General features: G+C 34.5%; 1 protein-coding gene across 13 annotated transcripts in view; it reads left to right on the top strand.

The window, feature by feature from the left end:
• The first annotated feature begins 6,767 nt into the window (after positions 1 to 6,767).
• Positions 6,768 to 21,591, top strand: part of LOC115977324 (putative disease resistance RPP13-like protein 1) — an 87,178-nt gene continuing 72,354 nt past the window's right edge. The window contains exons 1-12 of one of the 13 annotated variants that reach the window (XM_031099112.1): positions 6,768 to 11,156; positions 11,258 to 11,320; positions 11,873 to 12,044; positions 12,376 to 12,811; positions 13,019 to 13,127; positions 13,287 to 13,393; positions 13,756 to 13,808; positions 14,032 to 14,067; positions 15,221 to 15,327; positions 15,454 to 15,506; positions 16,217 to 16,328; positions 16,466 to 16,872. In XM_031099112.1, coding sequence (XP_030954972.1) covers positions 6,889 to 11,100 — 4,212 coding nt within the window. In that variant the 5' untranslated portion in view covers positions 6,768 to 6,888 and the 3' untranslated portion in view covers positions 11,101 to 11,156; positions 11,258 to 11,320; positions 11,873 to 12,044; ... (7 more) ...; positions 16,217 to 16,328; positions 16,466 to 16,872. The other 12 variants (XM_031099115.1, XM_031099114.1, XM_031099116.1 and 9 more) reach the window with 12 other exon arrangements.

Below are 21,591 nucleotides of genomic sequence, written 5' to 3'. Positions count from 1 at the left end.
GTTTCCCCATAGGTTTGAGTCCGAGGACCATGCAAGACCTTAGTTCTGTCTAGCACTTAGGCTTTTGGAGTGACTAGTTTCCCCATAGGTTTGAGTCTGAGGATCATGCAAGATCTTAGTTCTATCTTCTAGTTTCCCCATAGGTTTGAGTCCAAGGACCATGCAATACCTTGGTTCTGTCTAGCACTTAGGCTCTTGGAGTGTTGCCAGTGCCTGTTAATTTCCTTAGAGCCAAAGGTCCAGGTACTCGACGTAGCTAAGGTTTCATTTAACCGCTTCGAAAGATTCCGGTTTAGCTCTCGGCTTCCTTCTCCGAAGGGAGTTCAATGAACCGGACCGCTAGGCCAGCGAGAATTAGCCCCTTGATAAGTGCATGGGGGCACACATTTGACGTCAGAAGCCTCTTGAACTGCGCTCCGTTTAGCGATCCTTCCCATGTAACGAACATTTCGAAGCGTGGACCTAAGCGAAGGCCGAGTTATGACAATGACGGTGCATTCTTGGAAATGATGGGGGCTTTCGCGTAGCTCGCAACACCGCCAAAGTGGTCCTCTCGAGGGACTCTTGCCGATGGGAGCTCTGCTGTGATTAATCGTCGCATTCGCCAACGCAAAAGCTCTTCCCTTAGACGGCGCCAATTGTAGGGTCACATTTTTTAGGCCAAGCCCAAGATGCATGGGACTTAAAACTAGTGAGCCCAATACAATTCATTTGTAGAGAGTGGGCCAAAGAGTTAGGCTTTAGGGTATGGACAACGGTCGTCACAGTGTTCTTTACGATCATGTTGAGACGGGTTGGGTTCATTTGAGAGGATTGGTCCTCGGCCTTGGCCTGAGAGGCTCTTTTTTGGGGCTTCTGGTGTGTTGGGGGGGGGGGGAGGGGATCTCTACCCCGCCCTCTCTATCTCTCTTTAGTCCCTTTTTATAGTAGTTTTATTTCTTCCGAATGGGATCCCTATGGTAAGTACTTGTCCCATCAGCCCTTCCCTCCAACTGTTAGGAGTGGTTGTAAGGACAGAGAAGTATGGCCGTGTCAGGCACAAGGTACTGAATGTAATAATGACAGCCTTTCCTTTAGAAACTTTCGTTGTCCTTTTCTGCTTTAGTACTTTTCCTGCTCCGTGGGATGATAGGGAGTGTCACTACTAGTGGCAGGTTGCCTCTTTCATCCTCGACTACACTCGTGCCGAGGAAGGTTCTCCCCATGGCCAAGGAGGGACTTTTCCTCCCCATGACTGAGGAGGGATTTTTCCTTGGGCTGGGTCTTTAGCCCAATGTAGACATCGACATGGACCTACTGGTCTTTTACCCCCTACAATATATATATATATATATATATATTGTCCTTAGAACTATTGAAAATGTTATACTTTTTATCCTTATACTTTAAAAATATAATTTTTTTCATCCCTAAAAATCTTGAAAATTTTTAAACCTTTTTTTTTTAAAAGCAGTATAATGCTCTCAATGGTATATGAATGAATTTTTTTTTTTTAATAAATGTTTTAGGATCTTCATACAAACTTTAGTGATGAAAATAATATTTTATCTATAATTAAAAAATAGGTAAATTACATAATTTGAGTTAATTAGATAGAATTATTTATATTTATGAACTTATAAATATTAAATTCACCAAACTTATATTTTTAAAAATCATATATAATTACTAAAAATAAACTATTTATATCATCAATAAATTATAAATAATAATTTGATATTTTATAAACTCATTTTTCAAACTTATACCATGACTTTTGAGTGGAGTTTGTGGTTTGCTTTTGTGTTAAAACATCTTTTCTCTATCCCTTTTGTGTGTGTGTGTGTGCTTCATACAAACTTTAGTGATGAAAATAATATTTTATCTATAATTAAAAAATAGGTAAATTACATAATTTGAGTTAATTAGATAGAATTATTTATATTTATGAACTTATAAATATTAAATTCACCAAACTTATATTTTTAAAAATCATATATAATTACTAAAAATAAACTATTTATATCATCAATAAATTATAAATAATAATTTGATATTTTATAAACTCATTTTTCAAACTTATACCATGACTTTTGAGTGGAGTTTGTGGTTTGCTTTTGTGTTAAAACATCTTTTCTCTATCCCTTGTGTGTGTGTGTGTGTGTGTGTGTGTGTGGATCAAGTCTTATGCTAACAAACTTATTCATAAATACATTATTATGGTTGAGTTTTAACCTTGAGATTATCTCATATTAGTAAATAAAAGAACATAAGCATGTTGAGAAATAGTTTGGTTTATTTATATATAGTCCTATAAATAAGAAAAGATCATTCTAATATCAGAACAACATCCTCTCAATTTCACTTAAAATAGAGAGAGAGTCCATTTTATAATTCATATATATATATATATATTTTTTTTTTTTTTGGGATCTAACCATCTATAGAGTGCCAAGTCATTAGGATCATTAAACTATTTTCCCTAATCAAAAGAAGAGGATTAAATTCTTAGTTTGTTGCTTTAGTACCCCTATGTTAGTTAGGTAGATCCAATTTAAATCTTATACTGGACGAAATAACGTCCCTAATTTTAAATACTTAAATGTGAAATAGCTTATTTTAAAAATGTAAAATCATTAACTAATTAACAAACAAAAAAATATTAAAGAATTTGACATAAAAGTGAGAGTATTAGTGAAATAATTATGAAAATTGCTGTAATAGTAATACCATGTCACATAGGTTGATTCATTTTAAATATTTTAGGTGCTGCGAAAATAGCACCCCTAATTTTGAATACCAAAACACATGGAAGACATACTATTTTTAAAATATAAAAACATGAAAACAAGTAAAATTATTAAAGAATTTTGTTCTGAATGTTAGAGTACTACTGAAATAACTATAATTAGAGTATTAGTGAAATAATTATGAAAGTTTCTATATTTTGTGGGAAACTAACCTGTTTAAAAAAAAAAAAAAAAAAAAAATCTGTCAAAGAAACTTGTATTAGTATAAAACGAACAATGTGAATATGAGACTATCTTTTTAAAATTAAAAGGTTATGCTGAAGGATGTTTTTAGGGTAATAGTTAATAATCTATTTTAGGAAGTTTTGATATAATTTTTATGAAAAATAAAAAAAGTTGTCAAAATATTAATTTTTTTCTTCATAAAAACTTTTTTTAAATGGATTATTAACTGTTATTTTAAGAACATTTATTAGCATTTTCTCTCTTTAAAAAGTGTTCTATGGTGGCCTGGGGTTTCCAATATATTACAAATTTTTTAAAAAAGTTTTATTAAAAAAAAACTAAACCACTGATCGCAATTTTAGTCATAATATCATGATTCTAGAATCATCGGAAAGGTCTTCAGGAATCAGGATCGGATAAAATTTTATATACCTACTAAGAGCATCTCCAGCAGTTTCAGCAAATTTTTGTACTGTTTGGAGAATGAACAGTGACATTTAACTTTTACCTATCCACTTTTTCAAATATACTTCCAACAGATTCTCTATCTCATTCTCTATCTCATTTAAATATTATTTCTTCATTGATTGTTTATTCTTTTTTTAATTATCATTTATTCTTTTTTTAACAACTATATTTTTCAATGAGAAGTGTTATGTTCACAATATTTTACTCAATAATTTTACAACAAAATTTATATAGAAAGTTGTAGGGTCACGTTTTTCAGGTCAAGCCCAAGATGCATGGGACTTAAAACTAATGAGCCCAGTACAATGAATTTGTAGAGAGTGAGTCAAAGAGCTAGGCTTTAGGGTATGGACAACGGTCATCACGGTGTTCTTTACGATCATGTTGAGACGGGTTGGGTTCATCTGAGAGGATTGGTCTTCGGCCTTGGCCTGAGAGGCTCTTTTTTGGGGCCTCTGGTGTGTTGGGGGAGAGGGGGAGGGGGGTCTCTGCCCCACCCTCTCTGTCTTTCTTTAGTCCCTTTTTATAGTAGTTTTCTTTCTCCCGAATGGGGTCCCTTGGGTAGGTACTTGTCCCATCTGCCATTTCCTCCAGCTGTTGGGAGTGGTTGTAAGGACAAAGAAGTATGGTCGTGTCAGGCACGAGGCACTGAATGTAATAATGGTAGTCTTTCCTTTAGATACTTTCGTTGTCATTTTTTGCTTTAGTACTTTTCCTGCTCCATGGGATGATAGGGAGTGTCACTACCAGTAGCAGGTTGCCTCTTTCATCCTCGGCTACACGTACCGAAGAGGATTCTCCCCATGGCCGAGGAGGGGCTTTTCCTCCCCATGACCGAGGAGGGATTTTTCCTTAGGCTAGGCCTTTGGCCCAATGTAGATATCGACATGGGTCTACTAGTCTTTTACCCCCCACAAAAGTTGTTACTAGTTCTAATTTGAACCCACCACTGAAATTATTTTTTACTCGCCAATATTAACTAATAACAATCTATTACTTAAAATTTATTGTCAAAATATTATAAAAATATTGTTGTAGTATTTTTCAATTGAGATTTTTTATTTTTTATATTATTTTTCTTCCTTTCCTTTCATTTTCATCCGCCGTTTCATTTCTTTTTTTTCTTTTTTCTTTTTCTTATTTTTCTCCTCCACACAAGACACACAACCCCCTTCTTTTTATTTTCTTTTTCACCTCTCAAGAACATTCCAGTGCTTCACATTAGAGAGAGAGAGAGAGGCTTGGGCCTCCACCGCATATGCCTCCATCGCATGCATCTCCACCGCTGCTCAGCATCTCCACCACCGCTTGTCGTCCTCCCCACCAATCGGCTTGGGTTAGATCAGCTTGTTCTTGTTCTTTTTTTTTTTTTTTTTTTAAATATATTTGCTTGTTCTGATTTAACTTTATTTTAAGAATTGGATTCTGTTTTGTGTTTTGTGTTTGGATTAATTATTTTGCTCATGAACAAGTCTCTCTCTTTTCTCTTTTTTCTTTTTTTTTTCTTTTTTTTTTCTTTTATTTTTCTGATTTCATTTGGTTTATGAGAAAAAAAAAGAAGCAACGGCAACAGACTGAATGAGAGGAAAAAAGAAAAAGAAGAAGCAACACAGAGAATGAGAGAGAAAAAGAAATCTAGAGGAGAGAGAAAGAATTAATATAATTAGTAGTTGTTCTAATATTTTATTCAAGAAATTCAATAGCTAATAAACTGTAGCCCATCAGACCTGATGGGCTACTGTTCATTAGCAAAAAAAATTTTTTTTTGAGGAATAGAGAAGCTGCTGGAGCATGAACAGTACAGATTTTGAGCAAATATTAACTATATTTTGGCTATGCATTGATTGTTGGAGAAGCTCTAACTATACAATTTTACATATTGTTTCCAATATAGATCTATTCAAAAGTCAATACTTTCCACTTTCAATATATATTTTTTCAATAAAGAAAGACAAATTCATTAATATATATATATATATATATATGAGATATGAGGTTATGGGCTATCCACGTTGCAGTCACTCCAGCTATGAACAACTACCCCAATCATATAATATTTTTTATTAACTTTGAAAAGATCATCCCAACGACCCCCAACAACCTCACTTTTTACTTTCTCCTCTCTATCTTTTTGCTGTTTCTTTCTCATTTCTAGTTTCCATCACTGGCACTGGAAAATGTTAATGTCAAATGTAATGGAAATTTGGCATTTTAAATCTCAAAATGCTCTATAGTATACAAAATAAAATAATATATATCAAAATTATATCTTTTCTCTCCCATCTCTCTCCTCTCTCTCATTTTCAGCTCTCTTCCTTTGTAACTTCCATCGGAGCCTTCATTTTTGGCGAGGTGGTGAAATAGTCCAACAATAACTATCAACTCAAACACTCAAAACTTCATAGATCAACCAAAAACGCATCAATCAACAAAACCCACAAATAAAAAATCCTAAATTTCACAACTCGGCTTTAATAAAACCCAAAACTTCATTCGCTTCATGACGAGCTCGTACTCGCACTGCTCCGGTTGTGGATCATGGGTCGTGGATCGCGAATTCGTGGGTCGTGGATCGCCATGTTGGTTTCACCGTGCGGATGGCGTTGGGTTGCGAGTTCTGGGTTCAATGATGGAGTGGCTGTGCTCTGTGGTGCTGGGTTCGGCGATGGAGTGGTTGTGCTCTGTTGTGCTGGGTTGCGGTTTCTGGGTTCGGTGATGGAGTGGCTGTGCTCTGTGGTTCTAAGTTGCGGGTGGCTGTTGTGGATGGCGTGATATGGTGCTGGGTTGCGGGTGCTGGGTTCGGCAATGGAGATTGGAGAGACAGAGATGAGGGTTCGACGATGGAGATTGGAGAGACAGAGACGAGCGATGAGAGACAGAGGAGAGAGAGTCAGATAAAATATTATTATTTTTTTACAATACTTGCTACAGTGCAATATTATTTTTTTATACAGAGAAAATGTATAAAAGTAGTACAAACATGGCAAAATGAGTTTGAAACTTAACTTCCTACCGACAGTTTCTATTATTTGAGTCGATTCTGACGGTGGAAGTAATAATGGTTGCGTTCCAACAGTCACGAGCGCTAACAATGCTGTCCAGGTTGGCGTGCTTCATTTTTTTATCTTTATATGACTGTTACTAATAATGCTGTCCAGGTTGGCGTGCTGTCCAGGTTGGCGTGCTTCATTTTTTTTATCTTTATATGACTGTCACTGATAATGCTGTCCAGGTTGGCGTGCTTCATTTTTTGTACCTTTATATGACTGTTTGGAATCAAGTAGGGTAGACCAATTATGTACAGTCAAATCACCAACTGAGAAAAAGCAAAAGAAGAAAAAAAAAAAAATAGAAACAAGGAAACCCCTATTCAGTCTTCATTCCCATCTCATATCTCAGAAGTGTCTCTTTGGTTACTTCGATCATTTCCCACATATGATATTTCCTTCTTTCCCACGAGCGAATCATGTCAGTCATCGGAGAGGTTGCTTTATCCGCTTTGTTTGAGGCGCTGTTTGACAGGCTAGCCTCCTCTGATTTGCTGAAGATCTTTCAGCAAGAGCAAGTTCATGCTGACCTCAACAACTGGAAGAAATTGCTAATGAAAATCCGTGCAGTTTTGGAGGACGCAGAAGAGAAGCGGGAGACAAACAGTTTGGTGAAGATTTGGCTGGAGGAGCTGGAAGACTTGGCTTATGATGCGGATGATATCTTGGATGAGTTTGCTACTGAAGTTTGGCGACGTGAGTTGAACCCAGAACCCCACAAAAGTAAGGTACGGAAGATCTTCGATGATTGGGTTGGTTCGAATCAAAGTTTTGCTAGGTTGATGCAGTCCAAGATTGCAGAGATTGACTCAAGACTACAAAGAATTGTGACAGAAAAGAATGATTTGAATTTGAGAGGAAGCACTGGGGAAAGGATTGGAACAGAAAGATCAAGGGTGCCCACTACTTCTCTGGTGAACGAAGACCATACTTATGGCAGGGATGAGGACAAAAAGACTATCATCAAGTTATTGATGAGTAGTGAATTTAGTGATGCTAAACTCACTGTGATTCCCATAGTTGGTATGGGAGGTCTGGGTAAGACAACTCTTGCCCAACTAGCGTACAACGACGATGATGTCAACAGTTATTTTGATTTGAAAGCATGGGTTTGTGTTTCTGAAGATTTTGACATCGTAAGGTTGACAAAAGTAATTCTACAGTCTTTCACTTCTGAGCACTGCGATGTTAATGATTTAAACTTAATACAAGTCGAATTGAAGGAGAAATTATATGGCAAGAAGTTTCTGCTCATTCTAGATGATGTTTGGAACAAAGACTACGATGATTGGACTAAACTACGTTGTCCTTTTGAATTTGGGGCTCTAGGAAGCAAAATTATTGTCACCACTCGGGATCATGGTGTGTCAACAATAACGGGAACTACTCAACCTTACGACTTGAAAGTGCTATCAAATGATGCCTGTTGGAGTCTATTTATCCGACATGCACGAGGGTCAACTGATTCTGTTGTGCATCCAGAACTTGAAGAAATTCGTAGTGAAATTTTAGACAAGTGCAAGGGGTCACCTTTGGCAGCAAAAGTACTTGGAGGCGCTTTACTTAGTAAACGCAATCCTAAAGAATTGAAAAATGTGTTAAATAGTAAGATTTGGGAAAAAAATGGTATTATTCCAGTTCTTGAATTGAGCTACCAATACCTCCCTTCACATTTAAAGAGGTGTTTTGCGTATTGTTCACTATTCCCAAAAGATTATGAATTTGAGGTGAATGAGCTTGTCTTGTTATGGATGGCAGAAGGTTTGGTTCAAGAAACAGAAAGAAACAAGTGGATGGAAGATCTTGGTGTTGAATATTTTCATGATCTACTCATGAGATCATTCTTTCAACAGTCAAGCAATAATGAATCACTCTTTGTCATGCATGATCTCATCCATGATCTGGCTGAATGGGCAGCAAGAGGCTTGTGCTACAGAATGGAAGATAAATTGGGTAGTAATAAGCAATCTGAGATTTCTACAAAGGTACGACATTTCTCGTACACTCAATATTATTCTAATGGCATCAAAAAGTTTGAAAACCTCCGCAAAGATATGCATGTACGAACATTCCTACCCCTACCAATAAAGTCCCAAAGCTACTTAGCATTCTATGGAGAGGCCCAAAGCTACTTCACAAACTATGTTCCTAATTGTTTGTTGCCACAACTAAGATGCTTAAGAGTATTATCTTTATGCGGATATGTAATCTTTGAGCTACCAAGCTCAATCGGTAATTTGATACATCTAAGATATCTCAGCCTTTCTAATACTCCAATTAGAAGTTTACCAGAATCAACAGGTTCTCTATACAATTTGCAGACATTGATTTTGAAAGGTTGTTACAAACTCACAAAGTTACCAACCAAAATTGGTGATCTTGTTAATCTTCGGTATCTCGACATTACATATGTGGATTCAATTAGAGAGATGCCAGTGGGAATTGAAAAATTAAAGAACTTACATACACTATCTAATTTTGTTGTGGGTAAAGGTAGTGGATCCAATATAGGAGACTTGATGAACTTGGAGTTTCTTCGGGGAAGATTATGCATTTCAAGTTTGGAGAATGTGCTTGATGTTGAGGATGCAAGAAGGGCCAATTTAAACGGTAAGAAGAATTTAGATGCACTAGAGATCAAATGGGGGTTTGCACTTAATGATTTACAAGATGCAAGCATTGCAAAAGATGTTCTTGACATGCTACGACCTTGGACAACGGTGAAAGAACTTTCAATTGATGGCTATATCGGTGTGCAATTCCCAACATGGTTAGGAGACCATTCATTTTCTGATATTGAGGTCCTAAAGATTGTCGAATGTAAACAATGCATATCCTTACCTGCTATTGGACATCTATCCTCCCTCAAATTCCTTGTCATTAAGAGTATGCCTATGGTGCAGACCATTGGTCCTGAGTTTTATGGGGAAGGTCGGTTGAAATCTTTTCAAAACTTAGAAACGCTTCGCTTGGAAGATATGCAAGAATGGCAAGATTGGATTCCTTGTGGAGTTGAGCATGGAGGATTCCCTCGCTTGCGTAAGCTTTTTATCTCTCAATGCCCCAAATTGCAAGGGGAATTGCCACGCCATCTCCCATCATTGGAAAAATTTTCTATTAGTAATTGTGAGCAGTTGGTTGTTTCAATTCCAAGCCTTCCAACGCTCCATAAATTAAAGATTGTGGGGTGTAAGGAGGTGGTGAGCAAAAATATAGAAGAGTTATGCTTGCTGGAGTCGATTACTTTTTCTATTCCAGGTCTTAAAAGCTTATCAAAGGAGTTCATGGAAGGGTTAGTAAAGGTAAAAGATCTAAAGATATATAATTGTAATGAGCTAACATCTTTGTGGCAAGATAGTCTCATTTCCCTTGTTAGGCTGGAAATCAAGTCGTGTCCAAGTCTCATCAACATCAGCTTGACGTCAACATTAAAGACATTGAATATTAATGGTTGTGGTGCTTTAAAATCCCTACCAATTTCCGATTGTACATGCCTAGAATATGCAACTATTGAGGAATGTAGTTCTTTGATGTTCATTTCAAAACGCCAGCTACCTCCAACTTTGAAAAGTCTAAAGATAAATGATTGCGAGAATTTGCAATTTTTGATAGACGAGGGAGAGGCTTCTTCTTTATTATTGAAAGAGGAGAGTATTAACAGTAATGCATCTCTTCTTGAGCACTTGGTTATTAGACGTCGTCCATCTCTAAAATGTGTACTATTAAGAGGTGACCTATTTGTGAAGCTTAAAGTCCTTGAGATTCGGAATTGCTCAGAGCTGACATCATTATCATCAAGTAACCAGTTACCTATTGCCCTTAAAAAACTTGAAGTACAGGATTGCCCAAAGTTAGAGTCACTGGCGGACAACTTACACGATAACGCGTCTCTTGAACGTCTTGGAATCAGTAATTGTAAAGAGATTAAATTCTTACCGGAGGGCCTACACAAACTCTGCCACTTGAATGACATAAGCATATACAACTGTTGTAGTCTTGTTTCATTTCCGGATGGAGGGTTTCTCCCCACTCACCTTACAAATCTTTCGATCCAGTTCTGTGAGAAACTAGAGGCCTTGCCCCGCATGCATATGGTCACTACTCTTGATATATATAAATGTCCAAGCATGGTATCCTTACCAGAAGAGGGCTTGCCAACAAACCTAAAGGAACTTTCGTTGGGAGGGATGACTAACTGTAAGCAAGTATTTGAATGGGGATTACACAGACTCTCGTCTCTTACACATCTCACCATTTATGGTGATGAATTTGAGGATTGGCAGTCGTTTCCTAAGGAGGAAGATGGGAAGATGATGCTACTGCTACCTACCTCTCTAACCTTCCTGTCGATTCAAGGTTTTCCAGATATAGTGTTCCTATCCTCCAAGGTATTTCAAAACCTCTCTTCACTTGAAGAACTGTGGATCTGGGATTGCCCTAAACTCGCATCCCTTCCAGAGAACAGCCTGCCTCCCTCACTTCTGCAACTACGAATTATTGAATGTCCAGTGCTGAAACAAAACTGCAAGAAAGGAAAAGGGCAAGAGTGGTTGAAGAATATCATCAACATCCCTTGCGTTCAGATTGATTTCTGGCCCATCTACGAGCTGCAGGAGGAGGAGCAGCAATAATTGTGTAAAACAGAGAGAGCAAAACGTACAGAAATATACATATTTACTCCCTCAAGGTACACAACATTTAGAAATTGGTACCTCTCTTCTCTCTGTGTGTACATTTATGCAATATGAATTTTAAAAACCCAACCCTAATTTAAGCTAATTCTTCTAGTGTTGCAGCGGAGGCTATCTTCTCAACTCCAAAAAATTCTTCTCAAATTCCAAAAATTTGGAGGTACGTTAAACTTTTGGGTTATACATTTTAATTTATTAGTTTTTTTTTTTTTTTTTTTTTAAACTTCTTTTGAATGTGTGGAGTTATAGTTTTTTGTGAGTGCGCTTCAGATTTTGCATTTATATTGTTCAGTGAAGTGGGTATTGTAGGACATGTATATGGTGTGGAATTCATATACATGGTAATGGGTCTCAGAAATTTGGTCTAAGTTTAAGAGGAATTGCTTTTATTATTTTCATTGCGGACTATTTAGAATTTACCTTAGTGGTATAAATTTTGGTCTTTTGCGTGGTTTCACATCTGTGGTGATGAATTTCATTTGTATTATTCCTTGGGAACGTTTTTTTTCAGGGAAAATAGTTGTAAAGAGGTGCTCAGATGTCTATGTGTTCAATTTTTTTTTTCCCTTCTAAAGAATGTACTTCTAGCACTTTGAAGGTTTAGCTCATCAATATCTCTTACAGTTTTAAATGAATCTTTATGCCTAAGGCACATAATTGTTCGATTAAATTCCTAAAAGAGAAATAGTAACATGGAATTTGATGATTGTAGGTTATATATCGTGCTGTGGAACATGTTTATCTGTGGGTATGTATGGAATGGAGGGATGGCTTTTTAATACTATGCTTGAGTGGCTGAGTCAAATGTTATTTTAACTGGAGATCATGCGTTGGCCTTCAATAGATGATAGAAGCATTGTCACCCATGCGCTACAGATGGGCAGGTATTTTATTTGTTCCAAAGCAGTTATAATATTGAATGAATTATAATGATTTCATTAAAATGTGTACCTAACTTATTAATGACCTTGAACATTCCATAACTTGTGATTATCTGTACCATTTCATTAGAATGCAAGATCCCTTTAGTTTGGACAGGACCTTACTGTTAGATCTGAATTTATTGGATCAAATTCCATTATTAATTGGCTCTCTGTTTGGGTGGAGAGATGTCTACAGATGCTGACTTGTTTCTTCTATCATTGTTGTTTTGCAGCCACTCTCAGGTTTTTTTTTTTTTTGGTTAATAACTCTTTGGGCAATTTGGAAATGTAGGAGTGAGGGCATGCTTGAATGGAAGGCTGTCAATGCTTCTCAAGCTCTTTACTATTGCAAGCACATGGTCATGATCTATCAAGAAGAAGCAGTGCCTGTGAATCATTTTGTAAGAAGTTTTATACCTCCTGTTTGCAATTGGACACAATTTGTTGATTGTTGAGAACGGCAAGGGCTGATTTCAGTGGAAGTTTTCTGGTGAGGTGCAAGCTTTCTGTGCAAAGATTGAATGGGGAACCAAATTGCAAGAGGCTGTTTTTGTTGGATGACTAGTCCTTAGACAATTTGTGAGGCCTTATCCTTTGTACTTATGAAAGGTGTGGTGGCTGCACTTTTACTTACTAGAAGGTCTGAGGTTTGTAGCCTTTGTTGTGGAAAGCTGGGAGATGCAAGCTATTAAGAAAGACATTGCTTGATCTGCTGCGTTCGCGATTTTGTAAGCTCCCGATTTGGTAATTCTAGTCTGCGTCCTATTTAATGCATATAGCCTGGTCCTCTTTTTATGCAACTTTTATGTTAAACATCGTATGTACTGATTACAAGTTTCAGGCTTACGAGTTAAAAAATATCTTTACAGATTCTGCTGATTAACCAGCACTTTGACTAATGGGTTGAAAATTGTTGTTTGAAACTTTACTTTCAGCCATCAATTAATCCTGGCTTAAAGAATATTCTGGACAGCATTGCACATTGTACTTGAAAACATAGCTTTAAGATATACCACTATGGCGAATGCTAAATTTTATTAGCTGGTAAGGCCATCATTTTTTTTCTTCTTTTGGAATTTTTCTTGATAGTGAAGCATGAAAATTTTAGCTTTAATTTGTATTTTATTTTTTATATATTATATATATATATATATATTTATTTATTTGTAGTTTATCTAACTCAATTTCATTTCAAATTTTCAGTGGCTTTATTATTGATGGTTGGATGCAAAGTGGGCCAGTCATCCAGCATTAGATTGTCTTATTGGATTCTTGCAAAGATGGTCACATTAGCTAAATTCTGGCATCAGGTAGTAAAAAGTTTTTTGTGCTGGTTTCTTATCATTTTTAACTGTGAAGGTCAACTGAAATAAAAAAAGTTGATCAGTAAGGAAGATACATTGACTGAATTACTCTTTTTGAGATCAAGGTTAATTGACTGTGTTTTTTCTCCCAAGGCTCATATCCACTTTCAAGGATTTCACAATGAACCATTAAAAGAAGGGTCAATACTTCTTTGCTTGATGAGTATTTGGGTGCAGATTACACCTCTCACTATACCACCTGACCTGAGCTGTTAATTTTAACTTTTTTTGAGAAGCTGCTGTCAATTTTAACTTATTTAATAGTTCCATTCAGTAAATGTATATTAATAGGAGGAACTTTGATGCAGCTATTGAATGAAATGAAGCAGCCTATATGTAAGGATACATCCCCCAACACAAGGTATAATATTGAAAACAACACTCCAGAACCTGTATTTATATCTTGCTGACATGCAGTGTTTTTAAAAAACAAGCTCTTATTATAGGATAGACATGAGAGTTAGATTGAAATGAGAAACTATGCCTGATTGAAATGAGAGTTAGATTGAGTTATATTTTCATTTGTTTGAATTGGAATCAAGTTTTTTAATTTTAGTAAGACAAGATGATTCACCTGATTGCAGGTTCTATATTGTGCTGTGGAACATGTTTATCGGTGGGTATGTATGGAATGGAGGGATGGCTTTTTAATACTATGCCTGACTGGAATGTTCTTACAGTTAGAACTGAATTTGTTGAATCAAATTCCATTAATACTTGGCTCTCTATTTGTGTGGGATGGTGATTTTTTTCTTCCATTATTGTTGTTATTGAAGCCACTCCTAGGGCTTTTGTTTTTGGCTAATAACTCTTTGGGCAATTTGGAAATGCAAGAGTGAGAGCATGCTTGAAGGGAAGGCTGTTAATGCTTCTCAAGCTTTTAACTACTGCAAGCACATGGTCAGGATCTGTAAAGAAGCAATGGCTAGAAATCATTCTTTAAGAAGTTGTAAACCTCCTGTTTGCAATTGGAAACGGTCTGTTGATTGTTGAGAATGACAAGTGCTGATTTCAGTGGATGTAAATACCAAAAGAGAATGTTGTTGTTATGGTTCAAGCTTTCTATGCAATGATTGAATGGGGAACCAAATTTAATAGGCTGTTATGGTTGGATGGCTTAGTTGAAGTCCATAACCCTTTATCAGACAATTTGTGAAGCCTTGTCCTTTGTATTTTGAAAGGCGAGGTGACTGCACATGTACTTAACGGTGGCTTTTTGGTTTGCAGCCCTTGTTATGTAAAGCAAATTCCAAGCTGGGAGATACAAGGTGTTGAGAAAGACATTGCTTAATGTACTGCGTTCACGATTTTCTAAGCTCTCAGTTTGCTAATTGTTCAGTTTTCAGTTTGGTGCACATAGCCTGGTCCTCTTCTTATGCAACTTTTATGTTAAACATCGTATGTACTGATGACAAGTTCAAGCTTAACAGTTTTAAAAATATAATCAAGGATGCTGTGGACTTACCACCATTTTGACTAACAGGTTGAAAATTGTTTTTGAAATTTTATTTTCAACCATCAAATTATCCTGGCTTAAAGAATAATCTGGATAGTATTGCACATTGTGCTCAAAATCATAGCTTTAAGATATACACTATGGTGAATACTAAAGTATACTAGCTAGTAAGACCATCATTTTCTGTCTCTTTCGGAATTTTCTTGATAGTGAAAGCACGGAAATTTTTAGCTTTCGTTTGTAGTTTTATCTTTTCATTAAAAAAGAAGAAGAAAGATTTGTAGTTTATCTAACTCAATTTCATTTCAAATTTGCAGCTGCTTTATGATTGATGGTAGGATGCAAAGTGGGCCAGTAATCCCGCATTGGATTGATTTATTGAATTCTTGCAAAGATTGTCACATTAGCTAGATTCTGGTATCAGGTAGTTAAAACTTTTGTCTTGGTTTCTTATCTTTGTTAAGTGTGAAGGTCAACTGAAATACAAAAGCTAATCAGTAAGGAAGACACATTGACTGACTTATGCTATTTGGGAGGGTCTTTTTTGCAGATATTGAATGAAACGAAGCAGCCTTTTTGTAAGAATACATCTTCCAACAAAAGGTATAATATTGAAAACAACACTCTAAGAACCTGAATTTTTATGTTGCTGACATTCAATGTTTTTCAAAACAAACTCTAATTATAGGATAGACATGAAATTTATATAGAAATGGGAAACTATAAATTCATATTTCAGTTTGATTGATTTGGATTTTAAGTTAATTTTAGTATGACAAGATGGTTCACCTGATTGTATTTTAGTGGGAACAACCTTTCCTTTTTTTATATGATTTGTAAGAAGTAAAAAATCATTGCTGATGATATATCTGGTATATTGCTTTGAAGTAGACCTTATTCACTGATTGTTCAATCTTTCTTTTTCCTTTTCTTCTACATTTTATTTTTCTATGTTTCTCTGTACTGTCTGTTTTATGGTTTGCCCAATTTGAATCTCTAGTGAGCTTAAAGATTGAGGAAAGAAATTATTCAGGTCTGAGAGGGCAAACACCTAATCGACTTTTCTTTTGTGTATGTGTAAACAAAAATATAAGTTCCCCTTTCTTTTATCTCTTTTATCTTTTGAAAAAGCAGCAAGCTAGAAATTTGTGATGAATTCTAATATATATATATATATATATATATTTTTTTTTTTTTCAAAGTTGTCTTTAGAATATGCTATAGTACCTTCATTTCCATAAATGTCACATAGCAGTATAAAACAAGAAACCGTGGTCTTAGTTTTCACTGAATTTTTATTTGCAAATTTTCAGGGAAGTTTTACATTGGTTATGTGATCTGAGGAGGCTAACCAGCTATTGTAGATATTCTAAACCATTGAAAACATGGAAATGGCGTAGCACTTCCACTCGTTTTGCAAGTCTGGTAATTAAAAATATTCTTATCTTCATTTCATAATGTGCCACTGCTTTATTTGTTCTGTATATTCTACTTTGGCCTCGGTAAATAGTATAGTGCCTCTACTCCCTTGATAACTGATTGGATCTTGAATTTTTCAACAGGCATCTGCAATTCCTATAAAAAGCTCTCGGTAGCAAACACGATGAAGCCAAAATTCTTTCTGTCTTCTACGAATTTTCTGTGCTTCAGTTCTGAGGATCATAAACTACCTATCCAGCTTGACCTGCTTGTAAATTGTAATATCTATCCCTTTAAGCATGTATATTAATGATAAGGCATATTAGGTTTACTAGACAGCTTCAGACTCTGGTAATGATGGAACTTATAGTCTTTGAAATCCTGACTCAAACTATTCAGTGGTGAAAGCTCTTACTAGAGAGATGTATTATTTTCAATACAAATGACCTTGGTCTGTTAAAGGTCATTTGTTGATCATCAAAGAATGCAACCATTACTAATCGTGCAATAAATTAATTTCGACCCTACTGAGGTCTGGATCCAAGTCCATAATTATAGATTGTACTAATTGGCTTATAAAATATTAATTGTCTTTTGAAAGTTCTAAAATTCTCTGGACATAATTATAAAGCCGGTTTGGCTGGTTGCAAATGTTTCGCTAATTCCAAGGGCACATGTTGTGCATTGTCACAGAGTAGAGCAGGTGCCCATGACTATAGTTCAGCAAAATCATTTGGGTTTTTAAAATGGACTTATGAGCATTGTGCAATGTTTCCAATGATTTTCGCACTGGAGTATATTTAGCCCTCATATGATCTCTGACAGGTAAAATAAGACAACCTGAAACCTTAGCATCCTTCTCTCTCCCTCTGTATTTTCTCGGCAACCAAATATGACTAATGCTAATTTTGTGTGCAGGGCATAACATGGGCTGGATTTTTTTTTTTTTTTCTTCCTTTAAGATCCAAATCTTGGTCCATCTCCAAATATTGGAAATTGGGCTTTTTCTTGATTGGCAAAAGGGTTTGGGTCATGTCCATCATATTTTGTCTTTCAATCAGTCATGCCAGCATCCTTAATGACAATAAAACTCATACCTCAACAAACCCATCAACCCATCTGGTGGACTGGACCAGAATGAGAACCCAAATGATGTTCCAAATATCTGACAGAGAGAGGGTATATCTTGAAGATTTCGCAAGGTTCTACAAGAACGAAAGCGTAATGAAAAAGAAGAAGAGCCATTTTAGACTTGGCAAATTCCTTTATATTCGCTCGAGCGAGTTTAGATTAGATAGACTACTTTCTATTATTGGAAAGCCTTGATAAACTACTTAACGCCTTGCAATGTTTTGTAGATTATTTTTGCACCATATTGTATAAGTCTATAAGATATATGATTAATATTACATGGAAATCATGCAATGACTTATAATTTAAAATCAAAGTAAGATGTGATCTTGGAAAACCACTTTATCATGGACATCAATATGCCAAAAAACTAAGTATTTTTGTTTGTGAGTCTGTTTCTTTTAAAATAAATTATATACTTGAGATTATAAAGAATATTGGACATATTAGCTAAGATGGAGGTTTTTTTTTTTTTAAATTAAAAAATAATATTGGACATATACTATGAGATAATAAATATGATATTTATGTGATTTATAGATTATGGGGAAAGCTAATATTTGACTTTTCAATTATGAATATTTTCAAAAGTAAATTTTAAAGGCCAAAAAAAAAAAAAAAAAAAAATTCTAAGGGACTTTTTAATTTTGTAGATTGAAAGGAAATTGTTGTGAAATTTAACGCAAAATAATTTTTAAATAATTTTTGAGATTTAAAAAAAAATTGAATTCCATTTTGATAAATGATTGAGTGAAAATGTATTAAAAAACAGTTATTTTTTGTATTCATATTGATATTGAGATAAACAACTGTTCATTGGTTCATTTATATGCTATAGCCCTCGCTACTATTTGGACTCACACATGTAAACCGATTTTTTTTTTTTTTTTTTAGAGGAAAAGGTAAGTGAGTTTTATTAGATAAAATCAGAATGGAATACATCTTCCAAATCACTGGGTAGCTCTTCTATCATAAATCAAAGTTAAATATTTAGTACACTAAAAACCCGGTAAGTACGTGCATGTCAACACTTCCATAGCAAGAAAAAGTGAAAATGCACCATAATAAGACGGTTTGTCAAAAGATAAATCCCAAAATTAGAGTGGCCACTTAGCTCTATATGTAACCAAGGCCGGCTCAAGGAATTTGAGGCCTTAGGCAAAATTTTTAAATGGGGCATTTTTTATTGTTTAAATATCTACTTTATATTATTAACTTTATATATAATCAGGGACGGGCTTAGGATTTTAAGCTAATGGGACAGGAGTATAAAGAAAAAAAAAATCCAAATAGTCATTCATATAGCATTAAAAAATTATAAATAGACAAAATCGTTGTTTCTAAATACATTAAGATACAATAATTTATTAACAAAGACAAAAAAAAAACAAAAATCAAAATTATGTTTTTTTTTTTTTTTTTAATACTAAGATTGGGAATTCCAATGAAGTTAGGAGTTTCAAGGAGGTTTAAGGAATCGTTCAATTTGATGGACTTCAACTTGTCACAATGCTGTTAAAAGCCCCACACACACACACACACAATTAAATAAGCAATTATTAGGTTCCACAAACCATAGAATTTATTGCTTTTTATTTAATGTATTGGATTACTTGAAAAATAATCTTACCTTTATTCCTTTCCAAAGTTTTTCAATTTTGCTGTGGCACATGCAAAGTTCAATAAGCTCATATGATTGGAAACTTGATGGCAAAGATTTAGAAGGATTTCCACTCCAATAAATAAATTTTAAACCATTAGGAAGATGTTCAAGGCCATGTAGAATGCGAACACCATGTATTATAAGCAATTTAAGGTTAGACATCTTTGAAAAAGTTTCAAGATTCCAATGTGTTTTTTTGAATTAACAAGAAGAATCCTTTTATGACATCACCTTCTCTTGATCATGTGAACTCCATCATCAACATCCTGTATATTCATACTTCTCTCCTCCAAAATTTCACACAAATAAGTTTTTGTTGTGATGGAAGTAAACCATGTTTTTCAGATTCTTCTCTAATATTAGTGATAAAACAACTGCCTTCAAAATTATTAAACATCTTCCAATAGACTACTCTTGCAAGAGTAGTCTTTCCAATTCCCCCCATCCCCCAAATCCTTATGATGTGAACATCCTTTGATACTATTGCTAAAAGTGACATTAATTCTCCCACTCGAGAATCTATTCCTACTAAACCTTTGGTATTTTTTGGGAATGCATAACTTAATTTATGTGATATCACTTCCACAATATATTGAATAAATTTTGACTCATGCTTGCAAAGAAGAGAGACAAACAAGGAAAGCAATTGAATCACCCATAATTCCTTCCACCTCCCAAAAGAAAGCAGATATTAAATGTTAAGTTTCATTGTAAATTACACTCAAATTCAAGCAAGTCCCACGTTGAGAAGTAGGGAACTAAGTAAAGGCAATAACTTATAAACTAGGGTCGTAATCCCATATCACCAAAAACATAGTAATGAGTTCCCTCAAATAGATAAATATATAAAAACCCCAAAGTAAATTATTATTGAGTTACTGTTAGAACCATATAGATATAAACAATGCTATTTTTAGTAGGGGTAGAACCAGAATTTAAGTTCGGGGGCAAGAATAAAAGACATAGTTTGACATAATATTGATTCAAAAAATGTTAATTAATATAAGTATAAGTATTAGAGCATATTAAAATATTACTATCTTGATTCCCCAAAAAATAAAAATATAAAATTTTTCACATAAAATATAACTATGTATAAAATGTAATTTATTTTTAATGGCATAGTATTACTTAAAAGGTGTAAACAAAAATAATCAGTAAATATTGATAAAAAGAATAACTTAAAAGAGAAATCCACATATAAGAAATGCAAATAAATAATTTAAGTACTTAAGAGTACCTAAACATTTTCAAGACATTCTATACATGCATTGATTTATTTTGAGAATTTGAACAATACTTAATTCATTTCCAATTATTACAGGTACATGTGTATGAAACTCTTAAATAAGGTGTTGTGGTATAATAATAATAATAATAATAATAATAATAATAATAATAAGATACTATTTTATTTTTATTTTTTTTATAATTGATTGTTTTCATCCATGTCCTGTAAAGAATGAAAATTTTGTTACTGAAATTTGAGTCAATGTGAAAATACGTTGTAAATATTTTTAAATTTGAATGAATTCCAAGTTGAAAAGTAGAAAAGTAAAGAGATGCAATTTCTTGTGTAAAAATGGTAATCCCACACTAAAAATAAGATAGTAATGAGCTAATTAAATGTGGTATGTTAATGAAGATGGCTAGTTAATATATATAATAGAAATTATTCTTCTCAAAAAAAAAAAAAAGGAAAAAAAGAAAAGAAAAGAAATTATTTCATCAACATAAATAACCCATCATGTAAAGACCATCCTAAGAGATTGGCAACTTTTGTCAAAGCAGCTCTCCATGTTTGAACTTTCTCTATATTATCCTTCAAACGTTCTTCATGTTCAACAAATGCTTGTGCATAAGTTTCTATTTGTTTTCGAACATCAGATGGATGCACTTCATAAAAAATGGGTAGAATTATTAGCCCTATCTTTTTTCCGCATTTCATGATTTTTACAAGTTCATCTAAACACCATGTTGATGATGCATATTTTTTTGAAAGAATGACAACAACAAATAATGATTCTTCTATGGCTTTCAAAAGATCAAGAGACATAGTTTTTCCTCTCTCGAGATTTTCATCATCCCTAAAATTGAAAATTCTATTTTGCTTCAAAGCAATGTAGAGATATCTATAAAACTCTTACGAGTATCCTCACCTCTAAAACTGAGAAAGACATCGTACTTTCACTTACGGTTGGCAAAAGCGGAAGAAGATGGGCTTTTTGTATCCATGAAGGGAAATCTAGGTTCAGTAGATTTCAAGAAGAATAAAGAAATAAGAGAGAAAAAGAAAACAATTTAGAAATTAATAAAATAGTGAAAGGAGAGGAAATAAAAGAGAAAGAATGTGTGTGGCAGGAGAGAACTTACAGATTATGCAGTAGAGTCCGTGAGGCATATGTGAAGCTCCCATCGTGCAATTTCTATTTAAACTAAACCAAGTCAAGTCTAATAACTCCTTTTATTTTTTAT

Source organism: Quercus lobata, chromosome 2 (assembly GCF_001633185.2).
Source record: "Quercus lobata isolate SW786 chromosome 2, ValleyOak3.0 Primary Assembly, whole genome shotgun sequence".
Taxonomy (NCBI): Eukaryota; Viridiplantae; Streptophyta; class Magnoliopsida; order Fagales; family Fagaceae; genus Quercus; species Quercus lobata.
This window is presented reverse-complemented; position numbering and strand designations above follow the sequence as displayed.